General features: G+C 48.2%; 2 protein-coding genes across 6 annotated transcripts in view; one reads left to right on the forward strand and one right to left on the reverse strand.

Moving 5' to 3' along the window:
• Window positions 1–6,328: 6,328 nt before the first annotated feature.
• ckmb (creatine kinase, muscle b) lies at window positions 6,329–10,019 on the forward strand. The gene is made up of 9 exons (XM_076158577.1): window positions 6,329–6,400; window positions 7,689–7,801; window positions 7,939–8,035; window positions 8,136–8,290; window positions 8,388–8,520; window positions 8,606–8,777; window positions 8,906–9,029; window positions 9,168–9,357; window positions 9,508–10,019. The coding sequence occupies exons 2-9, from the start codon at window positions 7,709–7,711 to the stop codon at window positions 9,684–9,686; spliced, it is 1,143 nt and encodes a 380-aa protein (XP_076014692.1). The 5' UTR covers window positions 6,329–6,400; window positions 7,689–7,708; the 3' UTR covers window positions 9,687–10,019.
• A 334-nt stretch (window positions 10,020–10,353) lies between these two features.
• Window positions 10,354–27,435, reverse strand: part of mark4b (MAP/microtubule affinity-regulating kinase 4b) — a 35,051-nt gene continuing 17,969 nt past the window's right edge. For 2 of the 5 annotated variants that reach the window (XM_076158598.1, XM_076158597.1), the window contains exons 5-18: window positions 24,357–24,405; window positions 24,165–24,230; window positions 23,675–23,745; window positions 23,167–23,223; window positions 22,813–23,049; window positions 22,584–22,703; window positions 22,273–22,372; window positions 22,065–22,174; window positions 21,751–21,943; window positions 21,448–21,668; window positions 20,432–20,535; window positions 18,026–18,304; window positions 14,436–14,480; window positions 10,354–12,834 (exon numbers count right to left, since the gene is read on the reverse strand). In XM_076158598.1, the coding sequence (XP_076014713.1) occupies window positions 12,501–12,834; window positions 14,436–14,480; window positions 18,026–18,304; window positions 20,432–20,535; window positions 21,448–21,668; window positions 21,751–21,943; window positions 22,065–22,174; window positions 22,273–22,372; window positions 22,584–22,703; window positions 22,813–23,049; window positions 23,167–23,223; window positions 23,675–23,745; window positions 24,165–24,230; window positions 24,357–24,405 (1,986 nt within the window). In that variant the 3' untranslated portion in view covers window positions 10,354–12,500. Of the gene's footprint in view, window positions 14,481–16,798; window positions 16,882–18,025; window positions 18,305–20,431; window positions 20,536–21,447; window positions 21,669–21,750; window positions 21,944–22,064; window positions 22,175–22,272; window positions 22,373–22,583; window positions 22,704–22,812; window positions 23,050–23,166; window positions 23,224–23,674; window positions 23,746–24,164; window positions 24,231–24,356; window positions 24,406–27,435 lie in introns of all 5 variants that reach the window. The other 3 variants (XM_076158602.1, XM_076158601.1, XM_076158600.1) reach the window with 3 other exon arrangements.

Genomic DNA, 27,435 nt, shown 5'->3' on the forward strand with positions numbered 1-27,435 from the left:
ATTTATCTGACAATTAAATGTCAAAAGGTAAATGTTCCTGTGTGTTTCTATAGCTGGCGCTCTCCTCTTCTTCTCTTTTGTCAGTTGTGATGGCTGTGATTCTACATTTAATATGTTTACTAAAACTTTAACAGCAGGTAGTTTGCTTTAAGGTGAGAAAAGAGAAGAGGGAGACAAATATGTGAGATAAAGTATACTCATACTGTATGAACTGTAAATGAGCTGTGATCTGATCATTCCAATAGAGGGAGACAGAGAGCAACAATAGAGAGAGAGAGAGAGAGAGAGAGAGAGAGAGAGAGAGAGAGAGAGAGAGAGAGGGAGAGAGAGGGAGAGAGAGAGAGAGAGAGAGAGAGAGAGAGGGAGAGAGGGAGAGAGAGAGAGAGAGAGAGAGAGAGAGTGAGTCACATGAGCAGGTTGAAGGCTCAGCTGTCGTCCAGCAGCAGTGGTGGATGAAGGTCTGGGCTCGGCCTTATATGGTCTCAGGACTTTGGGAAAACTCCTGCAGCCCTACATGCAAACATCCTCCTCCTCCTCCTCCTCCTCTTCCTCCTCCTACTGCTCAGAATCCAAAGCAGGATGGAGTTCAGGGGGTCATGGGGTCAGGCAGATCAGGTTCTTCTGTGTTACTCTAGTTACTCTGAACCTTTCACACCTAGTTTATGTTTCAGAGCAGACTTTGATTATTATCTATTATTATTAATCTTATGGCTCAGCTTTGATCGGTCATCAGTTATTTTCTTAACGACGACCTCTGGAGATGATAATGGAGCGGTCATCATCGCCGCCGCTTCACATAAAAACCACAGAATCATCATAACCAATAAATGACATGAGTATGTTTGTTATATTAGTTGTCTCTGTTCTGAACACCTGTTTGCTTGTGACTAGTTGTGGGCTGTGAACAACATCTGCCTGATGACCAGAAGGTTCTACCTCTCTGTTAGCTGAACAGTGCTGGGCTGCACCACGATTGCAGCCTAGTGGTCACAGTTGATATTGCAGTGACACGACGCAGCGCTTTGAGACCTTTCCACAGCCGAGACACAGGCAGCTGTAAGTCCCACTGTCCTCAAACAGGGACGTTTTTCTTTCAAACGTATACACAGGAAGTTATATTAGCTCATAAAGTGTAACATACACACACACACACACACACACACACACACACACACACACACACACACACACACACACACATACGTGCAGGGGTAGCAAGTATTTCTCACAAAGCACTCTGGGTCAAAGTTCATTCTCTGCTCAACCTCTGACCTCGCTGCAGCAAATAGAGCCCACTTTATATGTTCTGGATCTGTTACTGTGAAAACATGGATACTTTACTGGACTTTAAGCTGCTACACACGCCAGCACACACACGCCAGCACACACACCAGCAGACACACCAGCACACACACCAGCTCACACGCCTGCAGAGACATGTAGAGAGAAGCAAACAACAAACACACACTCATCCATGTGGTGGGGCTGAGCCTGGTGGAAACATAAACAAGGCCTCAGATTCAGACTAAGGAGCTGATCCTCACCTAATCAGTCTGAACCTTTAATCTTTAAATAAGCTCTTTACACGTTTTATAAACAATGTTTGACCAAATCATGAACCACTGACCTTTCATGTGTCTGTGGGTCTGTGAGGAGCTGCAAACCTGCGACTCACATGTGAACTGAATCATTCTGTACAGAGAGAACAGCATTTCAAAATAAAAGTCTGTTATTCTTATTCATTCTGATGCCAGCTGACATCTGACAGCTGCGTCCTTCCACTCTGAGGACAGAATCACAATGTCAAGGCTACAAGTAACACACTTTACAAATGGATGTAGACCATTATATCTATTCAAACTATAGCGTGTGTGTGTGTGTGTGTGTGTGTGTGTGTGTGAGTGTAGGGTTATACTTTAGTCTGCTAATCATAGAGAATTAAATCAATGCAGGAGTTGAGGTGGTGGTGTTTCACACTGGCAACACGACACTGCAGCTGACGCCCAACAGAGAGCCGACAGGGAGACAGAACGAGGCGATGGGAGGAGCTCTCCAGTGCGTACATGCATGTGTGTGTGTGGTTGTGTGTGTTGATGTGTTCTGTTCTGGGAGGGACAGCATGTTAGAAATAACTGCACATACATAATGTACAAATTATTCAGGTGCACATGGTCACACACACACACACACACACACACACACACACACACACACACACACACACACACACACACACACACACACATGTTCCCTTCATGCATGGTGACCGTGTTGGCCTGTAGTTGCAGCTGTCGCCTATATAATATAATAAGATAAGAAACAGACTCATCTTGTAGCAAAGTGCTGAGTCTGCTGAGGCGTGAAGTGAAACAGGACATCTGAGCTCCAAGCCTGTGTGTGTGTGTGTGTTCCAGGCTGGACACACGGATCACATCTCACCAAAGGTCCTGCTGCAACTGTAAGGTCTCCTGCTCAATAAATTACCTTCACATCGTGGCTTCAGTGGATGAGTGGAGGGGCAGATGAGCAGATGAATGGACAGAGGGAAGGAAGGAGGGAGGGAGGGAGGGGAGGGAGGGAGGGACTGACAGCTGACTCAGGGCAATTCAATATGGAGAGCTGGAGATTGGAGACCCTGGTGACTAAACATAGAAACTCATAGTTCAACGACCCCCTGCACCCCCCGGCATGTATACCACCACCAAGCCCCCTCTAGGGAAATATTAAAACAAAACAGCAGCGCTTTGTTTCTCATGCTGATTAGGACATTATGTCATCAGTCTGCTGTTTCCCTGCACACGCCTCTGAAATTCATGAAACAAATAACAAAAACCCCAAATGAAAACACATCAGAGGCTGAACACGCTGCTGCTTCCTCCTCCTCCTCCTGTCATCAAACTCTCTGTCATGTCATTAAAAGGCTGTTAAGCGGTGAAACTAGGAGCTTTGCTTGACAGTTTTCCGGCTTCTTCTTCCACAAGCTTTAAGTTTTACTGTCACATATGAGTTGAACTTCTTGTCCCTAACATCACGTGACACACATGATCTCAGTGTAGCAGCGTTCACACACAGAGCACATCAGGCTGCTTGTACATCATGTCAGAACATGGAGGTTTGAGGTTCTGAGTGTTCCTGTGACATATCAGAGGTCATCCTACATGCTGGAGGCTTCACCTCACTTAGCCCGGCTCTTTCCATCCTTGTGCTTTTCACCATGGGACAAACTTTACATGCTGTCACACACGCCAACGGGGTCACCTTACACATGCCTGCGTCTATTTGTGGGCTCCTCAAACTGCTAAGATGTTCTGTATGTATGTCTGTAAGAGCCTGAGAGGCCTGAGGAAGGCCGGAGCCTCGACACAGATCACGGTCCTGACAATGCAGGATGTAAGCATTTAGTCATTTAAATGTCACAATATTGACCGAGACATCATAACAAACCTTATCTCAAGGCACTTTACATGCAGAACATTTAAGAAACCCAACATTTAACCGATCCTACTTAACATTAGAGTGATTTAAATCCAAACTCCTGCAGGCTGATTGAGTTATTTAACATCCTGTGCTCTTGTTTGTGTCACATTCAGGTGTAAATGTAAATATAAGCTCAGATCAGAAATGTGCAGCCAGTGGCCAAGACCGCCAGACCGCCAGTTGTTCCTGGCAGCATCCATGTGTGAAAGTGTGAATGCATGTAACAGTCCGTCTGCACCCCCCCTCCACCGCCCCACCCCCTGTGTTGCTGTGAGGAGGCTGCATAAGCGTGTTACATGTATGCACGTCCACACAGATTCTGACTTCCTGCTTTATATTTGTGCATTTGAACTATTTGAAGTTGGTAAATCTCCTTGTCACAAATGAGCTTACATCAGCACATCTCTGTCAAAACATCAACAGCAAACACAAGACTATAATCTTAGTAAAGAAAGTATTGATCGCTGTCCTGATTCACACACAGCTGTAATTTGCTCCACGATTTGAGAAGCAGTTCCATTTGTCACAGAGATGAAACCATCTGATTCACACACACACTCTTCTGTGTTACATAACTGTCCTCTGCCTGCTGCAGCTGCTGAACCCGGGGGACTGTGTGTGTGTGTGTGTGTGTGTGTGTGTGTGGGGATACAGTGACAGTCTAAACTGGGAGTCTGCGTCTGTGCCAGGGTGCTGGGTTCTGGTTCATGGACGTAATGGAGAGAAAGTTCTGAGTCGGTTCAACCCAGGAGGATTCCTAATCTAACTCCACTGTGTGTGTGTGTGTGTGTGTGTGTGTGTGTGAGCAAGTGGGGTTTCCTTTATGTTCCCCTATTATCTCATTAGGATTATGAGGCTTTGGCAGAGAATGTGAGCGGAGTGCAGAGGATGGTGTGGACAGATGGCACACACACTGTCCTCCCCTCAGCCAATCCTCCAGCTGAACCCTGGGAGCCTCATTACTTTAGTGCCCGAGTGTAATGGGACATAATGGAATCACATTCATGGTGTCAATCTGCCTGTTAAGGTTAAATATGACACTGATTCATATTTGTAATGATGTAAATCAAACAGCAGAAGCGTCACTGCTGTTTGTTTGAGTTTGTATCCTGACTGATCATCGTCTGCATGTGAACACCATGTCTGCAGCTCTGCATGGAGAAGGAACTCAGTGTAGTACATTTGTGAGATGGTGTCTCCAGCCGTGTGTGAAATTGATGATGTGTAACTAATTTGGACAGTGGTACCTTTGGATGAGCAGAACGCAGCTGTGAAACTGGATCCAGACTGGGACTCACACTCAGAGCTGCAGACCTGCTGGGACAAAAACAGACTGAAAGGTCAGAACTCAGATCAGGACAGACGCACTCAAAGGCGTACGACCGGCGTGTGTGTGTGTGTGTGTGTGTGTGTGTGTGTGTGTGTGTGTGTGTGTGCTTGTGTGTGTGTGTGTGTGTGTGTGTGTGTGTGTGTGTGTGTGTGCCAATATGGGACAGGGAGAAGTTATATATCGGAAGCAATGTCAACAAGAATTCCTGTATTTGACAAATGTTGGCAGTTATTCAGGCATCGAATGCATTCAGAGCAGCATCTGTCACCATGGAGACCATTCTGCAGGTGGTTTCCAGTGTAAAAACATCATTACAGTCCAAACACTAGTGTGAGTGCAACACACACATGTGAGCAGAGACAGATTCATATTCCTTTTTTTATGTTGGAGTTTTTTTCTCTATGACCAATTACGTAATGTCTTTGGGCATCTTTGTGTGTGTGTGTGTGTGTGTGTGTGTGTGTTCTCTCTCTAATAAAAACTCAACATAAGAACTTGTGTGTGTGCTTTCTGTGTATCGTTTTGTTTTGTAGAAACATACAGGCCTAAAGAGCCAAAGATAGTTTAAATATGACATCATTGCTTTAATTTTGCTAGTTTAGATGACAACATTGTTGGAACTATGTTGGATGACATCATCGTAATAAACGCACATTGAAGAAGAAGGAGCAACGACTGAGACTACAGAGGTCCTATTAACATCGTTCAGACATTACCTGAACACACACACACACACACACACACACACACACACACACACACACACACACACACACACACAGGAGAACACTGTGTGACAGACTTGAGGTTCAGATCATGTTGGACATTGTCCCTCTGCCTACATCACATGACATTTCAAACAGGCAGCCAGTAAAGTGTCTTAAATAGAGGTGTGTAAGTGTGTGTACGTGTGTGTATGCACTCACACACACACACATATATGCAGACACATCCGTTTAGCACTCTGGGCGATGAGAGATCCAGTGACAAAGTTACGATGATGAAATCTAAGACAAAGTTGAAATCTATTGAGACCACCAGGTACCCTCAGTGAGCACGATAGGGTGGTGAAGTGGGCGGGGCTACAAGCTCTGCCTATTGTTAATGATGCAAATACATGAACCAAAAACATGCGTTACAGGAATATGCAGCATGTCATTACGATTTGAAGAAGTACAACAAGTCCTGCTGTCAGGCGTAATGTTGCCTGTGCATCGTGTGTTAGCATGTAACAAAAGCCTGTGTGAAGATGCAAACGTCCCCCCCCACACACACTCACACACACACACACACACACACACACACACACACACATATATGTTCCCCTCATGCATGGTGACCGTGTTGGCCTGTAGCTGCAGCTGTCGCCTCGTCTGTCGTCTCCAGTGTTGTGACGTTGGTTGTTGCCTTTTAGAACCTGGCCAGGGCACAGAAGCCCCCGTGTGATTGGTCCCCCTGTGCCCCGCCGGCCAATAGGCACAGACCTGTGGGTATAAATACTTAAGTCCGTCACCTTGTGGAGTTGGGCAACCCTTACATTTGGTTGACAGGATCTGATCCCGGGATCTGTTACCTCTCTTTTCTCCTAAGCAGGTAAAAAAGCAAACTGGTGCCTTTGTTGATGAGTATGAGGGAGAGAGTGTGTGATGATGGTGATGTTTCTCTGTAAGTGTGGACACAAGACGTCCCTGATCAAACCTCCACACAAAGAGGACAGAACTCTGCTCCTCTGCTGGTGGAGCCATGAAATCTCCTTCTTCCTTCTGTGTTTTTTCTTTGGATCTTTCTGCAGTTCTGCACCATTTTGCTGCCATGGACACGACTAAACTCTCCTGATTGTTCTTGTAACCATTCAGCGCTCCATGCAGCCTGAGGTCCTGGTACAGGCTGGGCTGTGGGGCCTGGAGCTTCTTGGTTTGGGCGTGTCCAGTCTGGCGGTATGGCAGAGTAGCTCCAGACTTTCTGTCACCTGTTGCTGATGTCAGGAGGTCAAGCTCGAGTCTGAATAGTTTAAGCGCTTGATTTAGTCATGGAATTTGTGAAGCCATCAGTGAGACTCAGTGCTTTGACCTTTCCCTGTAACAGGTGCCATCAATCAAATGCACCTCCGCACCGACATGTTGAGTTCTGACCCCTGTCCAGCAGGGGGGTGAGAGGGGGTGAGGGGGTGGGGGGGATAGGGGTGGGGGTGTAAACGGACACCGCCGCCTGCAGTTGTTCCGTCTATTTCTGACCTGGTGCCTCTAAGCTGATCGCTCCTGCAGGAGGGCCCCAACATGAAGCAGACATCGGAATCCAACAGTTAATGATCTGAAGTGGCAACAATTTTTGATCAGTTGATTAGTTGTGGAACTTATTTTAAATCTGGAACATCCAGGTGAGTTGATTGAAGCCCAGGGTCTCATGGGTCTAACAGGTTAACTTGTTCTTCTGTATGTGATGTAGAATAAGTATGAGTGTTAACAGGTGAGCAGGTCATGTGTAGGAGAATGTATCTGAGCAGAAATGTGAGGAGGGCGGGGCTAAAGGGGGTGTGTCGGTGCTATTAATACCCAGCTGGGAGAGAGACAGGTGCAGGTGGTGAGACAGGCAAAGCTGCAGCTGTCAGACAGACAGGGTTGTAGGGCAGAGACAGGATGAGGAGGGGTCTCCTCTTCACCAGGAGGCTCATCGACAAGGCGCTGGAGGCGCTCGGAGAGACACCCGACCGGAGAATGGGTATAGAGTCATAGAGCGTGACGAGGCTCAGTGTTACAAAACCTCATACAATCATTTAGACCAACAAAGACTCAGAGGGTCAGTACATTTCCTGCAAACATTAACTCTTCTCTCTCCTCTCCTCTCCCCTCTCCTCTCCTCTCCTCTTCTCTTCTCTTCATAGACGGAGTAAAAAGTGCAGTCATGGCGAAGAATTGTCACAACGACTACAAGATGAAGTTCTCCACGGATGAGGAGTACCCCGACCTGTCCCTGCACAACAACCACATGGCCAAGGTGCACATCCTGTTCACACTCTACAAATATTCACACATTGTGCTTTAGAGCAACACATGGCTTCTCTGCTCGTGACACGTGTCCACACCCACGTGTGCGTCTCCTCCCTGACCGGTGCTCCGTGTCACACACTGCAGGTGCTGACCAAGGACATGTACAACAAGCTGAGGGGAAAGTCCACCCCCAGTGGCTTCACCGTGGATGATGTCATCCAGACTGGTGTTGACAACCCAGGTGAGAAGAAGAGAGAGAAGCACACATCAGTCACTCCACACACACACACACACACTTCGTGGCTAGTCAGATGATCTCCTCACCCCCTCGTCTTCCTCAGGTCACCCCTTCATCATGACCGTCGGCTGCGTCGCTGGTGATGAGGAGTCCTACGAGGTCTTCAAGGATCTGCTGGACCCCATCATCTCAGACCGTCACAGCGGCTACAAGCCCACCGACAAGCACAAGACTGACCTGAACTTCGAGAACCTGAAGGTGAGGTGAACGCATCCATCCGTCTCTCTTCTTCTACAGGTCCTCCATCATCACTCAGTGTTTAAGTGTTTCCTGCTCTTCCTCCTCCTCCCATCAGGGCGGTGACGACCTGGACCCCAACTACGTGCTGTCCAGCCGTGTGCGTACCGGCCGCAGCATCAAGGGATTCACCCTGCCCCCCCACAACAGCCGTGGAGAGCGTAGAGCCATTGAGAAGCTGTCCATCGAGGGTAAGACCTATAGATCTATAGATCCAGATCCGTCCAGCTTTACAGGTCACAGGCTGCATGTTAACCCTTCCCTCTCTCCTCTTAGCTCTTGCCACCCTCGAATCTGAGTTCAAGGGTAAGTACTACCCTCTGGACGGCATGACCGACGCCGAGCAGGACCAGCTGATCAACGATCACTTCCTGTTTGACAAGCCTGTGTCCCCCCTGCTGACCTGCGCTGGCATGGCCCGTGACTGGCCCGACGGCAGAGGCATCTGGTGAGGAACTATGGTCACAATCCAGACTGTGTGTAGGTCCTGTGGTGATCAACGCTGTAAGGACTTCATTGTCTGTCGAGCCTTTTACATTTTATAAAATGACACTAACCTGGACTCTGGTCAATCAGGCACAACGACAACAAGACCTTCCTGGTCTGGGTCAATGAGGAGGATCACCTGCGTGTCATCTCCATGCAGAAGGGAGGCAACATGAAGGAGGTCTTCAGACGCTTCTGCGTTGGCCTGCAGAGGGTAACGAGTTCACACACAAACACACAGAAGCACAATAAGCATGAGGTTCATCACTAAACACATCCATTCATCTAGCTTTAGTTTGTACCCTACTAGATTTTCGGCCATTTGACCTTAACCCTTCCTCCTCTCTGTCAGATTGAGGAGATCTTCAAGAAGCACAACCACGGCTTCATGTGGAACGAGCATCTGGGTTACGTCCTGACCTGCCCCTCCAACCTGGGCACCGGCCTGCGCGGAGGCGTGCACGTTAAGCTGCCCAAGCTCAGCACACACGCCAAGTTTGAGGAGATCCTGACCAGACTGCGTCTGCAGAAGCGTGGCACAGGTACTGAAGCAGATCAGATCCCATCTCTCACTCTGAGACCACAGACCTGTCACTCAGCACCATAGTGCAGTGTGTCCTCTGTGATGATGTCATGTTTTCAGTCTGGTCCTCCTGCCCTGGTTGACTCTCGTCCCCTCTGCTCTCGTCCAGGTGGTGTGGACACAGCCTCCGTCGGTGGCGTGTTCGACATCTCCAACGCCGATCGTCTGGGCTCCTCCGAGGTGGACCAGGTCCAGATGGTGGTCGATGGTGTCAAACTGATGGTTGAGATGGAGAAGAAGCTTGAGAAGAGCGAGTCCATCGATGGCATGATCCCCGCCCAGAAGTAAAGCGGACAGACAAGCAGTGCATCACACAAATGAACAGGTAGCCAGGCTGTAAAGTGATTTCTGACTGGCTGCTCTTCCGTCTACTTCTTTCCATCAAGAACACTCCACTCCACTTCTCTTCCTTCCTTACCTTTGTACTTTTCTGACTGAGCCAATCTGCTCCTTTCTTTTCCTACCTTTCCTTCATTTCCTCTTTGATTCCCGTTCTTCTATCATCTCACATCTTCTCTGTAACATCCTGGGATCAATCCACACACAGTTCTGTCGTGACTGTGTGTGTACACCGAAAAGAAACAAAACTTATTTGGTTGTAAGATATGAACGATTAAACGATGCCCCATGTAACAATCCAACACGCTCCCCGGTGTCTTCTTTACCAGAAACACACACACACGCTTATAAACATGTAAGCTCCTTTACTTCATATGATGAAACACAAAGGGTCAGGAGCCTCAGGTCGTTTACGTACCGAATGAGGTCACCGATGTGTTTTGTAAGTTTGAGCCTTGTGGAGATGTAGGGTTCACTTTCCTGCAGGTCTGTAGGCCTTTGACCTCTTGACCCCTGTGGTGCTAAACATGTTGAGAAGAAGGTAGAGGTTCAGTTAGTCAATGTTAGTCTCTCACACACACACACACACACACACACAGACGCAAAAACCATGAAAGATGTTTAATGTCTTTATTGTTGCGTCACACTTTGTTTCCGTGGAGACATGCAGGATTGCAGGTCAATCGTTTCTGTAGTTTCAGCTCATAAGTTATGTTTCGTTGATAACAGCATCAGCTTCAAACACATTACACAACCAAAATCTAGCCTTTAAGCGCGGCCCTAACAGTATCTAGAGGACGGGCTCAGGAGTGACGCCCGGACGGACACAAACACTAATGTAGCCCTCTAAGTCACGGCTGTCACACGTTAAGACATCGGTGGCCATATGCTGCGGGTGAGATTCCCCCTTTGAGCAAACCAACAGCCTTCCATCCCCAAATCAGCCTCAAACCTATAAATCCTAATGGTTTTGCTTTAGAGTTCTAAAGGTACAACAACCTTGGAATTTGTTTGGGAGCTTTGTTCTGTAACAGGCGGTGAAGTGATGACGTCGTCTACAGGAAAATAGGAGTTCCAGAACCACACGTCCTAAAGGTGGTACGGTCCTAAAGGTGGTATAGTCTGACGGGCTAACAGTCACACACCTCTGAGAGCAACAGTTCTGATTCGTCAAGTTTATCTTCCAGCAGCTGCAGTGCCGCCTGATTCCACCAGAGGGCGCCATCTACAGTCTGTATGTACAATAACAGCGTGTGGCTGAGGGATTCTGAGAAGACATCAAATGTAGAATATACTGAGTGTCGACGGACAAAGTAAAAGGTGTTAGGTGTAACAGAGAGTGAAGGAGAACTTTTCCTCCAGACAATCACACAGAAAACCAAACGCTCCCATGGTGTTTGGCATCGCTGAGACCAAATCCTGATCTGCAATTCAGCACAAAAGGTTCCAACCTAAATGTACAACAATGCCGGTAAAATGCAACAAAAGTAAAAAGTGCTCAAATCAATTTAGAACGTTCAACGATACAAAACAAAATAAAGACAATGATCACAATCAGGATGACATAGTGTGTGTGTCTCAATCAAGTGTTGATTCTTGGCCTTGTGGACGTGTAGAAGAGAGATTCTGACGCTGTTGGCAAACTCCTCCGCTCATGTGACACAAACACGGGCTGAGCCGAGCCGAGCGCCGGCTCATGGTACGATGAGTCAGCAAAAAAAAAAAAGAAAAAGAAATCTGGGCAGAAGAAGACAAACCACCACCTGTGAGTCCAGATCCCACCTGACTGTAGAGACGAGAGCAGCTGAGGCGTTCCTAAAGGCCCAATATCTGGGATTGTATTTGGCGCAGCAGACGAGCGACTCTACATTTAAGACTTAGATCAACTTTACACTATAAACCAAAGAGGATGATTGTAGACTGTGTTTTTGGACATCGTACATTTTTGGCAGGGTTTTGGATCAAAGTGGGGAAGTGAAGAGGCAGAGCAAAAGCTTGATTGACAGTCTCAGTATGGCTGCTGGTCGTTAGGCAGCTTTGATCATTTCCCAGCTGTCGACACAGAATGATGCAAACACACAACCAGAGTTCAACCGAGCAGGGAAGTGGGTTTCATCAATGAGCAGAAAGGCAACAGTGCTTCAGTCTAACGTCAAACAGTCAAACGTCTCTGCAGCTCTGCATGTCTGCCTCTAGAGGCCAGAGGTCAGACTGCACCCTCACCAGGTCTTTGATCTGCTCCATTTAAAAAGCATAAAAGAAAGAAAACTAACATAACAGAATTTAAAAATGTCCTTAAATAGCAGCTCTTTATAAAGGAATGATGACGTAACACATTAGGAATAACAATGACAAAAAAAAAGATCCATGTCCATCATCCTTAGCATCACCATCATCATCATCATCTAACATGGAACAATAACAGCTGGACTCCATGGGGTCACGGGGTCACGTGGTATGGAGGAGGTGGTGTGTTCTAAGCAGGATTCATAGGTCACTGACATCTCCGAGGTCAAGGGTCATCATAAGCCTGCCGATGGCGGTCTATCCATGTCTGTGCATTCACTGGTCTGTCCACAACTGGTGGCATCAGGAGAAGAGGGTCTTTGGCGGAGGCGAGGCATCACTGGCCTCATCAGAGGAGGTGGAGCCAAGGGAGGAAGAGGAGGAGGCAGGGGCCTCTGCTCCTCCTCCTCCACCTCATAGCTCCTCATTCATCAGCCTGTTCTGTCCGTCGTTGCTCTGCCCCGCCTCCTGTCGCCCTCAGAGCTCCAGCTCCTTGGACACTTTGGTGGCAATGTCTCTAAAGGCTAATGGCGCCCCCCACAGGCGCTTGAACCGCACACCGCTGCTCTGGCCCAGCCCGCTGGGCAGCTGGCACACCTCGGCCTCGAAGGCCACGCGGGCGCCGGCTGCTCCGTGGGTGCAGGACAGGAGGAAGGGCCCGGCCAAGTGGACCTGGCAGCCGCAGCCCTGTGCCGCCTCACGCAGAGCGAGCACCACCTCGGCCGGGTCGCGAGGGCTCCGCACCCTCACATCCCAGCCGCATCGGGGGGTCCGGGGCTCTGTCGCTTTCTGATGCCCAGATAGATGGCGACTGGAATTGGAGGAAGACGAGGGTGGATGGGTGAAGCAAAAGGAGAATGGGGAGGGACAGATGAGGAGAAGTTCATGTTGGATTCAGGAGGAAAAAGGGTGAAGGAAGGGAAGAGAGGAAAGGACACATGAAGAGGAGTGTGTGTGACAGACAGGGGTGTGTAATGAGAGATGTAGATGTAGATGATGAAGCAGAGGAAAGTATATGTGAGTAACAGATGATGAAGATGAAGATGGTGTGTAAGCAGGTGAATGTGTGTTATGAATGGTTGGGAAAAGGGGAGAAAAAAACAAAATTAATATCACAGTAAAGGTTTGACATCACACACACACACACACACATCTAATCAATCACACCTCAGGAGTGTTTCATGTCAAGGATTCGGTGCAAAATGAGTTTAATCTTTAATCTTCTATTTGTACTCTTCATATTACAACATTAGCTCATGGCTCATCTTAACCTGAGACACAGCTTCTCTACAGGACCTGGAGTTATTAAAGAATCCTTCAGTTTCTTTTGCTTTTACACAGAAAAGTCCACAACAACAACAACAACAACAACGACAACAACCACCACCTACTAGAACCACAGAGAAGATTCACTGGACTGAACTGTTGAAATACACCTTTAAATGAAAGGTCAAAGTTTGCCCCGGAGCTTCCTGGAGCTCTGGGCTCCTACAGTCACACCACAGTGAACCTGGTTACCTGCTGAGCTTCACCTGAGACTCAGTCTGGACTGAGGCTGCTGAGGCTGGGAGGAAGTACACATGTGTTACACTCACAGCATCCCCATACAGCATCCCCATGACTACAGTCAGTTGAGACAGTCACACTAACTTAAGCATCCTCTCCATCTTCATCATCTCAAGGTTTGGACGACAAATTATACAGATTTATATGTTCTGATTTTCATCTAAAAACCTGTCTGATCCACTTCTTCTCTATTAGTGTGGCCCTGCTGAGCACACTGAGAGAAAACAGGCCTTCTAAGGTACTCTCTCTAGAAAAGCCCTCTCTCTGTTCTGCTGGCCACACACACACACACACTCACCAGCCTCGTCCCTGAGCAGTGTGTCTAAGCAGGTGTGTGTGTAGGCGTATGTGTAGGTGTGTTACAAAAATGAAGGAATCATCAAAAACAGCTTCAGGTCAGCGAATTACCTCAACACAAAGTCCCAACCACTGAATTACTGTAGGACAGGAAGTATGACTGAACTAATAAGACTGTCCAACATGACAGTACAACAAAGAGTCTGAATGAGTCTGAATGAGTCTCAGTGAGTGTTAGTGAGTCACAGTGAGTCTTCTGTAGTCCTCTGACCTTTAGCGTCTGGGACAGCCTTGATCGATTAAAGGATAAAGTATGAAACAAACAGCTTCCTCTCTTCATCACCTTCACATTCTAAGGTTCTATCTGCCCCTGATGAGATACACAGCCTCTCCATCTACCTGAACTCTTACTACTTCTGACTGTTTTTAAAATATCAAACCCCTACAAACGTCCCCATAGGAACATTAAGCGTCCTTCACACTAAGTCTGTGTTATGAGCTCATCTCTGGCCGGTGATGGTGGAGCGGTGAGTGTGAACATGTACTCACCTTGTGACCGGAGATCTGCTGATTCTCTCAGGTTCGTCTGTGACCCTCAAGAGGAAGACAAAGGTATCCATAAGGAATCAATCAACCAATCACATTGACCCTCCTCCCCTCCTCCCCTCCCCCTGCTTCTGATGAGCAGCAAGGCAACGTGAACCAATCCACCAATCACAACACAGAACACATGGACTCTGAATGTCACAGATGGGTCACCAGCAGCCCGGACGAGATGGACACGAGACGATCAAGACCACTGAGCAGGTCGAATGAGGAGGATACACACATGTAGAGGGGCGTCATGTCAGAGTCGAGGGCCGGGGGGCAACGTGGAGAACGTTTGAGTTAAACCAACTGAAGCACGAAGCATCTTTGATAGGAAATGTCTCTAAACGTACACATTCAATTTACATTTCTCTAATTAAGTAACAGGCCACGATCAGACTTCTCATATGATTGATTGATCTACATGCTGAGGCTGAAAGTTAAAGTCTAAACCGATCATCATCCATCACTTTCCTCCTCTATAATTTGATTTGATTACATGTGTGTCACCTTGCTAATATGTCAATATGTGTGTGTGTGTGCGTGTGGCCGACTGTATGTCTGTACAATAACAAGAGCGAGCAGAGACAGGCAGAGAGACCAAAGGGAAGTGAAAGAAGAAGCAGACAAAGGCAGAGAGACGCAGAGACAAAGACACAGAAACTATTCAGCAAGGCAACAATGTGAGAGAGAGCAGATGAAGATCCTCTCTTTAAAGAAGAACAAATCCTGGTTACACAAGTAATCCTGACTTAAAAGGCAGCGATACTGGGTCAGTCAGTCAGTCAGGATGATGAGGAATCAGACACAGCCATCACACACACACACACACACACAGGCCGTGTCCTCACAACGCTGCAGCGCCCTGAACAGCTTCGAACCAAACTCTTATGTACGCACGGCCCCAGTCTGACTGCTGGAGCCAACATGATGCCATCAAACTGCCATGATTAGGATGACATGACTTCATCTAAACTGGGATTTGTGGACTTGTAACTCTGCTCATCATTGTTCTTGTGGTTCCTCCTCACTCTGGATGCTACAACACTTCTACATGGGGAACGTCGCCACGTTCTTGCGTCACCTGGCCGCTTTGCATTCTGCTCTGTTGTGTGTCTGTGTGTGTAAATGCTCTAACATGGTCCGCTATAAGGTCAACGTCTCCCTGTGTGGGCGATCAAACTCTTCTCTATGGGCTTAGATATACAAGTCATCAGCTTGGATGAGACTAAAATGTTGTGATTGAATGGTTACCTACAAATATCATCTTAAAACAGTTAAGCCCCTCCCCCCTTTAACTGTGTGTCCTGGTTTCTCTCCTTCCAGAGTGTGGGGAAACATGTGGTGCTGATTACATGACTCACACTGGTACAGTTGAGTTAAAATAAACACACACTCCTGGGAACACACACATACACAAACACACAGAGTATTTGTAAGTGTGCCTGTGTTTGCGTCTCGAACGAGGGGCTTCAGCCTCCTGATCCTCTAACCAGTCCACTTCCTGTACATCACTCAGATAAAGACGTTTACTTCTCAGGGTGCTGTGATCGTGGCGTTAACATGATCCTCCCCATATAAACTCAGATAAGAAATGGAGTCGTCTCATTGTTGTCGTTCCAGAGAGCCCATCTGTTCTCTGCTCTGTAGGAGGCTGAGGGGAGTGCTGTGCCGCCTACGGCCTCTAGTGGGGGCTACAGGACAAAGGCCTGCCAGCAGAGAGACACACGGTCCACACAGACACACTCAGACAAACAGAAGCCATGACTGGAGTTTTAGTAACAGATCATACTAATGAGAATAAATAATAATGTACGATTACATTCTATGAATTGAGTTGAGTGAAGTAGAGAAGCTGTCAGTCACTGTCACCATGGACCATGGAGCGTAGAGAGACCACCTGATCTCACCGTGTGTGTCTGGAGATGTTTTGTAGAGTCAGTCTGGATTTGCTAATCACCATGTTTGTGAAATTTGGGATAAGAGTGAAGGAGTTAGCATGGAGGAGGAGGGAGGTATGACTGAGCTGAGACAGCTGTCAGTCAAGCCAACATCCCAAAATAATCCAAATACAAAATGGCTGATTTGGCTTCACCCACTGAGGTTGACTTGAACCAATGAGATCCCTGCTTTCTTATGAACGTCCCCACATCTGAGGACTGGACTGAACGCTCTCCATGACTAAAACTCCAACCCGTGACGGACAGCGATTGGGGGGGGGTGAGGGAGGGGATGATGGTACAGCGGCCGGCAGGCAGGCAGACAGTCAGACAGACAGTCAGGCAGACAGTAGCAGCCAGAAAACATGGGAAAGGAAAACTTACTAACTGTTTTTGTCCCCTGAGGGAGGGTGCAGCCCGACATGGACTTGTTTGAGCTCTGATGTTTAGAAGGGTCAATAGTGACCCTAGGAGGAGAGAGGAAGAAGAGAAGCAGATGAAGAGAGGATGAGAGGATGGAAAAAGGATAAATACAGCAGAGTGTAAGAGAGACAGAGAACGTGAGGAGGCAAGTGAAGAAGAGGAAGAGGAAGAGGAAGAAGAAGAAGAGGAAGAAGAAGAAGAAGAAGAAGACAACGTAGAGAGAACGATGGACAAAAAGAAGCACAGGTAGGAGAGGCACAGAAGTACAGATTATATTTTATTCAGGATAAAGAGGGACAGAAGATTGGCAGGTGACTGGCAAGGAAAAGCAAAAATTGTTAAAGAATCAAACAAACAAACAAACAAACAAACAAAGCAACAATAAGCAGCACAGGAGAACCGACAGAGACTTAAACAGCAGACGTGAGTCCAATTGAGTCTTAAAGAACCAAATGAGTGGAGTTACTACATCATGACATCTCTACAGAGTAACACAGGAAGGTTAAGCAGATGGACTTCAAACTACCTTCTGGAGCTCAACCAGTGTGTTTACATGCAAGATACAAATCTAAACCAATGATCCAGGGACAGACTGGGGTCCTGTGATAGTAAGTGGATCATATAGACACTATGTCAGCAGACGGGATCCTCTTAATTCCATCCGTGTTTAGAGCCGACTCTGCATTTTTTGCCTTAATTGCATGTAAACACACTGGATGTGTTCTCCAGTGAGGGAAACGTATGAAACAAACAAACAGAGTCATGTTTAAGCACTATCAGATCCAGTCTGCAAGAGAAGAAGACATATTGTTAAGGAGGAGGAGTTTCAGGCCAGTTAAACTGGAGTATTAGAGAAGGAAGTGTGTTAGTACTGTGTTAAGGAAGAGTGCGGTGGAAAGCAGATGTGCAGCTTCAGCTTCACTCAAGACGTCTGAGGTTAGATTCAATCACCAACAAAGTCAATCTGAGAATACAGAATCCTGCAGCTGCCAGTTATGAGAGGAGTGTTTGTATGTGCCTGTTCTCCAGTCTTGGTTCTTGTACCAGTAACCTTGTCTCCTCTCCCTGGTTCACTCACCAGCTCCGCCCCCCAAAGCTACAAAGAGAATCTGAGCCCTTTTGTACGAAACATCTGTTAGAATCCATTCAGGGTTTTACAGACGGTACAGTTTCAGCTTCTCCCCTTACCTGCGGCTCAGCTTGGATGCGAGTTTGCTTAGCATATTGGTTGTGGCTCGTGTCCTGGCGTGGGGCAGAGGGCTAGCATCATGGGACGGGGTGGGGGAGGCGCTGGGCACGTGGGACGGAGGCCGACGGTCTCGGATCTGCCCGCCGTGGAAGGTGCTCCTCACCGTGGTTCCTCTGGAGAGGCGGGAGGAAGGGGTAGACGATGTGGAGGAGACCCCGGAGGCTCCAGCGATGCTGTGGGTGGAGGGGGAGGCAGGAGGGGGGCGGTGGGATAAGGTACTGCAGGGAGAAGGAGAGAGGGGAGGAGAGGAGAGGAGAGAAGAAAGATGGCAGTTAAGATCAGGATCATTCAAGTAGAAGTAAGTTTTCAGAGACAGAGAGAGAGTGAAAGAGTAAGAGAGAGTGAGAGAGTAAGAGAGACAGAGAGAGAGAGAGAGAGTAAGAGAGACAGAGAGAGAGAGAGCTCTTTACCCATCAGACACATTTTTATCACAGTAATACTGAAGGACGCAGACATTTAGCAGAACCTTTCAAAATATGGATATTGACCAAACACACCCACACCCACCCACCCACACCCACACCCAGACACACACACACACACACACACACACAGGGTGGCCTGAGGCTGCTGGTCTTAACGCTCTAGTTCACACCCGCACAGGGCTCGGGCGGTGCAGAGCCATTAGACGGGTGAAGCCGTTAAGTGTGAACTGGCCTCAGAGCAGGGACACACACTGATGAAGAAGTGATGAAGAGGAGAACACCAGATGAGGGGTGGGCTCAGTATAATGGGAGGAAATAGCTGCCATGTGTACACACACACACACAAACACACACAGACACACACACATTACAGACCTCCTGGCATGGTGCTGGTATTTTGCACCTCTTCCTCACCGTGGAGGATAACATTTATTTATAACATATTGCAGTATGCGGTTATTACCCGAGTGACTGTGTGTGTGTGTGTGTGTGTGTGTGTGTGTGTCCATGCATGTGTCTGTCTCATCAGCCGCTCTAGCATGGCATCATATTGACAAGGCCCCCCGGGCAACTGAAGAGTTATGCTGGCAAAGTGCCAGTCCCCATTTCATCCTGCTGCTGCCTCACCTCCACCACCAGCACCACCACTCCCTCATCCATCCCTCCATCTCCACACACCCTCACTACCACCACACACACACACCACTCTGACACCCACCCACTCCCACCAGACTGAGACCTGTGTGTCTGCCTCAGCTCAGCCTGCAGTGAGACAGCAAACATCTAAACAGCAACGAGTGAGCCATCTTATAAAGGACAATACCTGGATTTGTTTTTCGCATTTTTAATTGTATCTTAGAGGAAAACAAGGTCCCTCTGAGGACAGAGAAGACAGTTTATGATGTTGGCCCTGGACATACAGAATGATACAGGATGTCCCAGATGGGGAACGTGCCGTATATGAGTACTGAGTTGAGCTTCATTATCTCATCTTACAGGATAATTCAGTTCATTCAAACACAAAAACATTCTACATTTTCCTAGTCTAACTAATTTTGCTAGATGCTTCCAAGGGGTTCAAGATTTACAAATTCTCGACATCAGCCGCTCGTCCATCCGGCACACTTCATGCCTGACCCCCCCTCACCCTCCATCTGTGTGTGAGGGGAGAGTTACTGCAGGTCGCACTGCAGACACACACCGTCTGGACCTACAAACACCCCATGCTTACAGAGAGAGAGAGAGAGAGAGACAGAGGAAAAGATAACAGGACAGCCAGAGAGAGAGAGAGAGACACAGACAGAGAGACAGACAGACAGACAGACAGACAGGGTAAGGGAGAGAGAGAGAGAGAGAGAGGGAGAGAGAGAGGCAGACAGATATAGAGAGGGAGAGGGAGAGACAGATACAGAGACAGAGAGAGAGAGAGAGAGAAAGAGGCAGACAGAGATAGAGAGGAGGAGAGAGATACCGCCTACCATGCTCCGAGACTGACATGCAGACAACCATCTGTCACAGCAACAGACAGTTCATACTGAGCACACACACACCCACACAGAGGGAGCGCGAGACAGAGAGAGAGACGAGCAGAAGTTCCTCTCCTGCAGTTTAAGCTTCTTATCCCTTCACTGTTATAACAGAAGCTTCTCACACAGATATAAATGTGTGTCCTGAGCTTTAAAAAAGAAAGGAAGGCTGCATTTTCTCTTCTAATTTATGGACCTTGAGTAAGTGAGATGACATCATGCTCTGGTTTATATGGGGTCAAGGGTTCAGAAACGGAGTCAAAATGCCTTAAATGTTAACAATGAAAAATCCATTCTGCAAACGAGAGCATGTTCACACACACATACACACACACACACACACACACACACACACGCGCGCACGCACACGCACACACACACACGCTGCCCTCACCTGTTCTCCTTTCCGTTCTGCAGCAGTGCGTGTCGGTCCGTGTTGGATCGGTCCGTACACACATACGTGTTCCGTCGAGTCATGGTGCTGGCAGGGATGTTGTTCTGAGAAACCCAAACAGAGCTCTGCTAGTTAGTGACTGGTTACTGGGTTAAGATTCAACAACTTCCATTCATACTCGAGCCAAAATATCAACAAATCAATACATTTGTCTAATCTTCATTTTGTATTCTGGTAGATGATTGAATGAACTCTTGTTGTAGTGAGATGGCGTTTACCAAAGAGGTCACAACTATTCAATCAAGTACAGGAAAGACAGAGATTAATTTTATAGTTTCCTGTGCCTAATGATTGATGAGGGTAAGCCCCGCCCACCAAGTATGTCAAGCAGGTCAAAAGCAACAGGAAGGGTTTCCTGCCTCGCCTCTCTGAGCTCAGCCACTGTGAGCTCTGCTGTAGGACATGAAAGAGTTAATCTAGCTGTTGTCTCCTCTTGATTCTATATAAACTCAAATGTCAACTGTCAGAATGACTCATCATTTCCGTGTTGCACTGACTGACTGATATCCAGACGAGAGACTCATCTGAGAGTGTGTGTTTGATTCCTGCATGAATATTTAATTCATCTTTGATATGGAGGTTATTTATGTTTGTATTCTCCAAACTCTCTGTCCCTTCAGATGCTGTCCTGTCTCATCTTGGTCTATGAGGCCTCTGCAGCAGTGTGACAGAGTGAAGGACAGAGTGTGTGTCGGCTCTCGGTGGAGAGTCAGAGGGGAGGCAGTAGCTCAGTGGGTAGTGCTTCCGCTTGGGAACTGGAGGGTCGCCGGTTCGAGTCCCTGCCAAGGTGCCCCTGAGCAGGGCACCGAACCCTCAATTGCTCCCCCCTCTGCGTAGGGTGGTAATGTAATGTAAGTCGCTTTGGATAAAAGCGTCTGCCAAATGCTTGTAATGTAATGTAATGTAATGGACAGACTGGTGGAGAGTCAGAGTGGACAGACTGGTGGAGTCCTTACCGTGGTCGAGGCCACTTCCTTGCGCCTGTCGGGGATCTCGGCCTTATTTGGGTTGTGGGCGGAGCTAACCATGGGGCTGGAGGGGGTGGGGATGCTGCGGGACCCCACCGTGTTGGTGCTCGCCTTGCGGATGGACAGTCGCTCCTCTTTCAGACCCGCCGCCTCACCTACGCCACTGGGACTCCGCTTGGGGTGCGTGGACCCGGGTACAGCTGGACCGCCTGAGCCGGGACAGGGAGATTTCATTAGAGACCATTTTAAACTCTACTGTAGACGTTGCGGGTGCTGGCTATGTTGCCTTACAGAAGTCAGAGTGTCGTCTCTGGCGGTGGTAGGTGGAGGCGCTGCGTTGTGCCTTGTGGGTGGTGGAGGAAGAGGGGGCAGTGCCGGAGGAGGTAGAGGAGGTGGAGTATTTGCTGGTTCCGTTGGTGATGGTGCCAGGCCGGACCCGGGCCAGACTGAGACTGCTGCCTGTACGAGACTCAGTGCCCTCATTCTGAGAGACCCGGAGCAGAAGGAGCAAAAGGATGAAGATTAGAGGATAGAAGAAAAGGATTTATAGATCTCCTGTCCGTGCTTGTGTGTCACTTCTACACACATCAGGCCGACACACTCACATCATTCTTGCGTGCCAGTAGCAGGTATGTGGCGGTGACCTCGTTGTACTTCTGAGTGTTTAAAGAATCTCTGATCTCCTCTCTGGTGAAGCCCATCCCCACCATCACATCTGGAAGAGGACCAATCACATTACAGGTCATTACTTCACACTTTCAGAGCAGCCAGCTTGCATCACAACACCGGCCCAGTCTGAGTGTTCTCCCTCACCGATGCGTCCGACATCATTGAAGTCCTCCCCAGGTTCAGAGTGAGGCTTCAGCTCCTCTCTGTCAAAGCCCACATTCATCCATTTATCTTTCATGATTTGCTGATGAAAGAGAGAGAGGGAGAGAGGGGGGAAGGGGTTAAATGCTTTCTTAATTGGAACCTACCATGTAGAAATGACAATCCTGAGATGATTTAATAAACAGTCTAAGGCATTTTACAGCCTGATATGAGCTTCAGACGGTGACTCTGTGTGATCTGCATGTTGTGATGTGTACTCGTCTTCATCATGTGGGAGGAAGGCTTCCCCTCACCTCTAGGGAGCAGCGCTTGGTAGGATTGAGAACTAGGAATCGCCGCAGGATTCCCTCACAGTCGGTGGACATGTAGAAGGGGACGCGGTACTTCCCCCTCAGAACACGCTCCCTCAGCTCCTGAATACCAAACACACACACACACACACACACACAGAGAGCGCTGTATGAGGAACAAAGACGGGACGGGGATAGATCTCATCTGCTTTCACTCCAGCCCTTCACACACCTTTAGGTTCTGTCCATCAAAGGGCAGAGAGCCGCTGACCAGCGTGTAGAGGATGACGCCCAGGCTCCAGATGTCCACCTCCGGCCCGTCGTACTTCTTCCCCTGGAACAGCTCGGGGGCGGCGTAGGGCGGCGAGCCACAGAAGGTGTCCAGTTTGTTCCCCGCAGTGAACTCATTACTAAAGCCAAAGTCTGCTATCTTAATGTTGGAGTCGGCATCTAGGAGCAAGTTCTCTGCCTGCAGGTACGACATGAGGGGAGGGAGGGAGGGGGCGGGGTTATCTCAGTGCCCGGGTGAAGTAACAGGCAGATAAGACAACAAGCGTCGTGGCAACAATAATCATCAGCCAATCACCTTCAGGTCTCTGTGGACGATGTTCTTCCGATGACAGTAGTTCACCGCTGAGACGATCTGTAGTGAGACGGAGCAAACACACAAACACAAACACACTTTAACATATCTGGAACCCCAAGCCAGACAAACACACTCACACCTTTTGTACAATCACCTTTGGTTGATGTGAACCAATGTGGGAAGGTTTATTGTTTGCATTTTGCTTGTAAATGAATGTCAGAGCACTCAGTGTGACTCTTATCGCCGTACAAATGAGTGAGGCAGGATCCTGCACTCGGCCTCTGTTCTCCTCTGCTTGTCTTCTTAATCAGCTCACACCTGCTTTTGTTACCTTAGCCAACCTTTGGGTTTGCTCAGATTATTAATGTGACTCACTGTGGCTCTCTGACAAAGGCTTGGGTTGGTGCCACCTGAGTGTGAACAGTGCTGGTGTCCTACTGTCTCACAGTGCAGTGTTAGCAGTGTGAGGACAGACAGGCAGACCAGCAGGTAGGGGAGGGGAACTCACCTGTCTGAACTTGGCTCTGGCCTCCTTCTCCTTCATTCTGCCATGAGACACGAGGTAGTCGAACACTTCGCCTGGGAGGGAGGAAGAGAGAGTATGAGTCTCCGGACGCTTAGGCTGTCTGAAAGTGTGTGTCTTTGTGCACTTCACAATAAAGGTCCCTACACAGTGACACAAGCTGCATGTGAGCTGCTGGCTCCTTATTAGGGGCTAAGAGGAGGAGAGAGATGAATGAGCACAACACACAGAGGAGAGGGATGAGAGGATCGACGGAAGACAAGACAGGAAACAGAGAAGCTGCACAAACAGAAGAGTGGCCGCTAAACAGCTGAGCAGGAAGAGAGAAGCCATTTTAAATCCTTGACTTGGCAAGAATAAGCAGCTGCAGTGACAAAGCAGTAACGCAGCGTCGCTATTTCAAGGTACAGCAGGCGGTAATGGCGGTCTGGTTTATAATGGCGGTGATGATGTGGGTGGTGATGACGTCACTCACCTCCGCTGGCGTACTCCATAATCAGGTAGAGAGTCTTCTCTGTCTCAATCACCTCAAACAACTGGACTGTAACACACACAGAGAGAGAGAGAGGGAGAGGGAGAGTTACAGGCTCCCACAGACACAGAGCAGAGCAGATCACACACACGCACACACACACACACACACAAGGCTGCCTGGAGTGTAACTCACCTATGTTGGGATGGTTGAGACTTTTCATGATGCGTACCTCCCGAAACAGCTGGAAGAAGAGAAACAGAGTGAGAGAGAGTTAGACCGGTCCAGTGTTCATTAGAAACCTGGATATCTATGGAATGATGGAAGAGGAATAATGATGGAAGATAAAACGGCACTGCTACATAAAGAGGTTGTTTCATGGTTTAGCTGCGAGTTGCGTTTGGAATCAAAACCAATCAAAATGTGTCTTCATCATGGAGCACCCCAGGGCACAAACATGGATCCACTGCGTTCCAGTGTTTGAATGTTATCACCAGGAAAATATGGCACAATAGTGATTTTGGTGGGTAACTTTACCCTGAACCCTCAAATCAAACCTAAAACGTGATTTACACTCTGGGGACCAGTATTACGATGTTATGAGGAGCCTCTCCTCCAGAAGGCTGCTTAACAGGACGACTCCAATATTCTCTCTCTCTAATGACACAAACGTGTTTGTCTGTGAGATTCACTATAAAAGATTCGACAGAGCGCAGGGTGGAATTTCATTTCACTGGAAGAGAGAAATCTGTGTGTTTAAGCACCGACATGAAGCAAGCATGCATGTTTGCAGAGTTAACCCTCCTCACTCGACTCGTCTCTACATCCATCCATCATTACTTGTCTTCTCTTATTTATTAGCGATATGGCAAGACATTCTGACCCTCCAGGGGAAATGTGTCATCCATGGGAAGGCCAGAAGCGCTCAGACCACAGTGTGTGTGTGGGTGTGTATAGAAATGTGAGAGTGTGTGTGTGTCACAAAGGCGGAGCGTGTTCACAGGAAAACAAAGACAGAAATAGAAAATGAGGCAGATTTAGATTAACAATGCAGAGAGAAGATGGGAGTGGGACAGAGAGAGAGAGAGAGAGAGAGAGAGAGAGAGAGAGAGAGAGAGAGAGAGAGAGAGAGAGAGAGAGAGAGAGAGAGAGAGAGAGAGAGAGAGAGAGAGAGAGCTATTTGTACATTTTCAATATTAGTAGCAAACTTGGCTTGTTGAAAGAAATCCTTGTGAAGTCATTTTGAGTGAAGAGAGTGAAAGCAAAGAAACAGCAGAGAGACAGAGAGGTAAAGAGCAGAGGAGGCAGGAGACAAAGGCAGGAGAGCTGTGGTGCCTTCATTCTTCTGGGCCAGACTGGCTGCCCTGGGAAACACACTCCTCCCTCCTCATTCTATTGATACATAAAACCCATTCCAATCCCCATCTTTCCTGTCTCCTCTCAGTCACATTCATACTTTCAGAAAGTGCAGCTCAACCCTCTGACAGCAGCGTCATCGTGCTCATTGTTGTCCTGTGAGAAACCCCAGAGAATTACAGACGACCTCCGCTGCTGCGCTGACGTAGGAGAGAGGGAGAGAGAGAGAGAGAGAGAGAGAGAGAGAGAGAGAGCTGCTCAGAACGGGAACAAGACGTGCTGCCTTCAGGACACGGCGGCACACGGAGCACAAACCTGCTGCATGTTCACCCAGAGCCTTCTTATGTAAACACAATAGATCAGATTCAGCAGGCATTTGAACCAGAACCAGTTTGGATCGCACCGCAAACAAACCCTGACTCCAGATTCTGACTGAGACGACCGCTTGAGAAGCATCTCAGCGTGCTCCACCCCCCTCTCCTGCCCCGCCCAAATCAATCGCACCCTGCAGTCCGATTCAACCGGACCAAAGTACGCGGGTGTGAAAACACTCTGAGTGATGAAGCTTTGCTGAGCTGCCAAGAACAATAACTCAAAGTCCTGATGGTGAATCTGTCTCTCATGCTGCTTCCCCTCCTGCAGCTGTGTGTTACATGTTAGAGGAACGTGCTTCCTCTTCCTCACAGGGAGGCAGCTACATTCAGACCATGACATAACTTCACATGTGCCTGAGGCAGGGAGGGTGGGTGTGGGTGTGTGTGTGTGTGTATGTGTGTGTGTGTGTGTGTGTGTGTGTGTGTGTGTGTGTGTGTTGACAGATATTGCCAGAGACGATTCCTGGTACTCAATGGACCCAGAGGAGAAAACCTGTTTAGTCCACATACAGGAGTAACAACCCCCCGCCCCCCTGCTGTGATGGCCAGAGATCTTAGAGTGGAGTCCCTTAAACACAACAAACTAGTCACCAAACAGGCATTTTTACTACATATTTAAAGCAAATGATTCAAATAGTAACACTAACTTCTAATGGTATTGGTGTTGACACATGAACACACTGTCTTGCTGTCCTGGCAGTGTGTGTAATTGAATTAAGTGCAGGGTGCATCAGCTGTTCATGGGAGCTTTAAGAGGCTTTATGGGATAAAGGCCTCTGTCCCTCTGCCCTCCCTCCTCTCTAACACTCCTGTTCTCCCTCTCTGCACACGGCTGCATGCAAACACCTGGGAGAGAAACTCTGCTAACATATCAACATCACCGCTAACTCAAACTAATACTGTGTGACCAAGGTCAGAGATCCAGGCACCAAAACACAAACCAGCGACCGTTTCTCTCTCCCTTCTTCAAAGGTCAACACCAGCATCTTTTCTTTGTCTCCTCTTGCCCTCTGACCTTTCCTTCTTTTCTCTTCCGCACATTCATTGAACCAAACTGTCCACTCCATGAATGAAGAGGAGCAGACACACACACACACACACACACACACACACACACACACACACACACACACACACACACACCTCGCTCCCTCTTCTCCTGTGTCACCGTACACTGCTGGATAAGCCTTCATTTGATTGTTTCTCTGTGTGTGTGTGTGTGTGTGTGTGTGTGTGTGTGTGTGTGTGTGTGTAGCTCTCACTCCCTCATTTATGGCGGTTGAGATCAAATCTCTGTCAACACTGGAGTCACAAACGGAGATAAACGTCCACAACTTCTGACCACACGACCCCAATAAACCTCCTTCTGTATGAGCTCCCTCCCTCCCTCCCTCCCCTCCCTCCCCTCTCTCTCCCTCCCTCCCTCCCTCTCCTTAATGTAAAGCGGTTCATGGAGGTCCAGGGCGTGTCGTTGCTGAGGAGTAGCAGGAGTTGACTTGGGGACTTTGCTCGGCTCTGCCTGACCCAGATCACAAGCTGCCTCC

This window comes from Genypterus blacodes, unplaced genomic scaffold (assembly GCF_046128005.1).
Source record: "Genypterus blacodes isolate CSIRO-AG114 ecotype Tasmania unplaced genomic scaffold, CSIRO-AGI_Gbla_v1 ptg000084l_1, whole genome shotgun sequence".
Taxonomy (NCBI): Eukaryota; Metazoa; Chordata; class Actinopteri; order Ophidiiformes; family Ophidiidae; genus Genypterus; species Genypterus blacodes.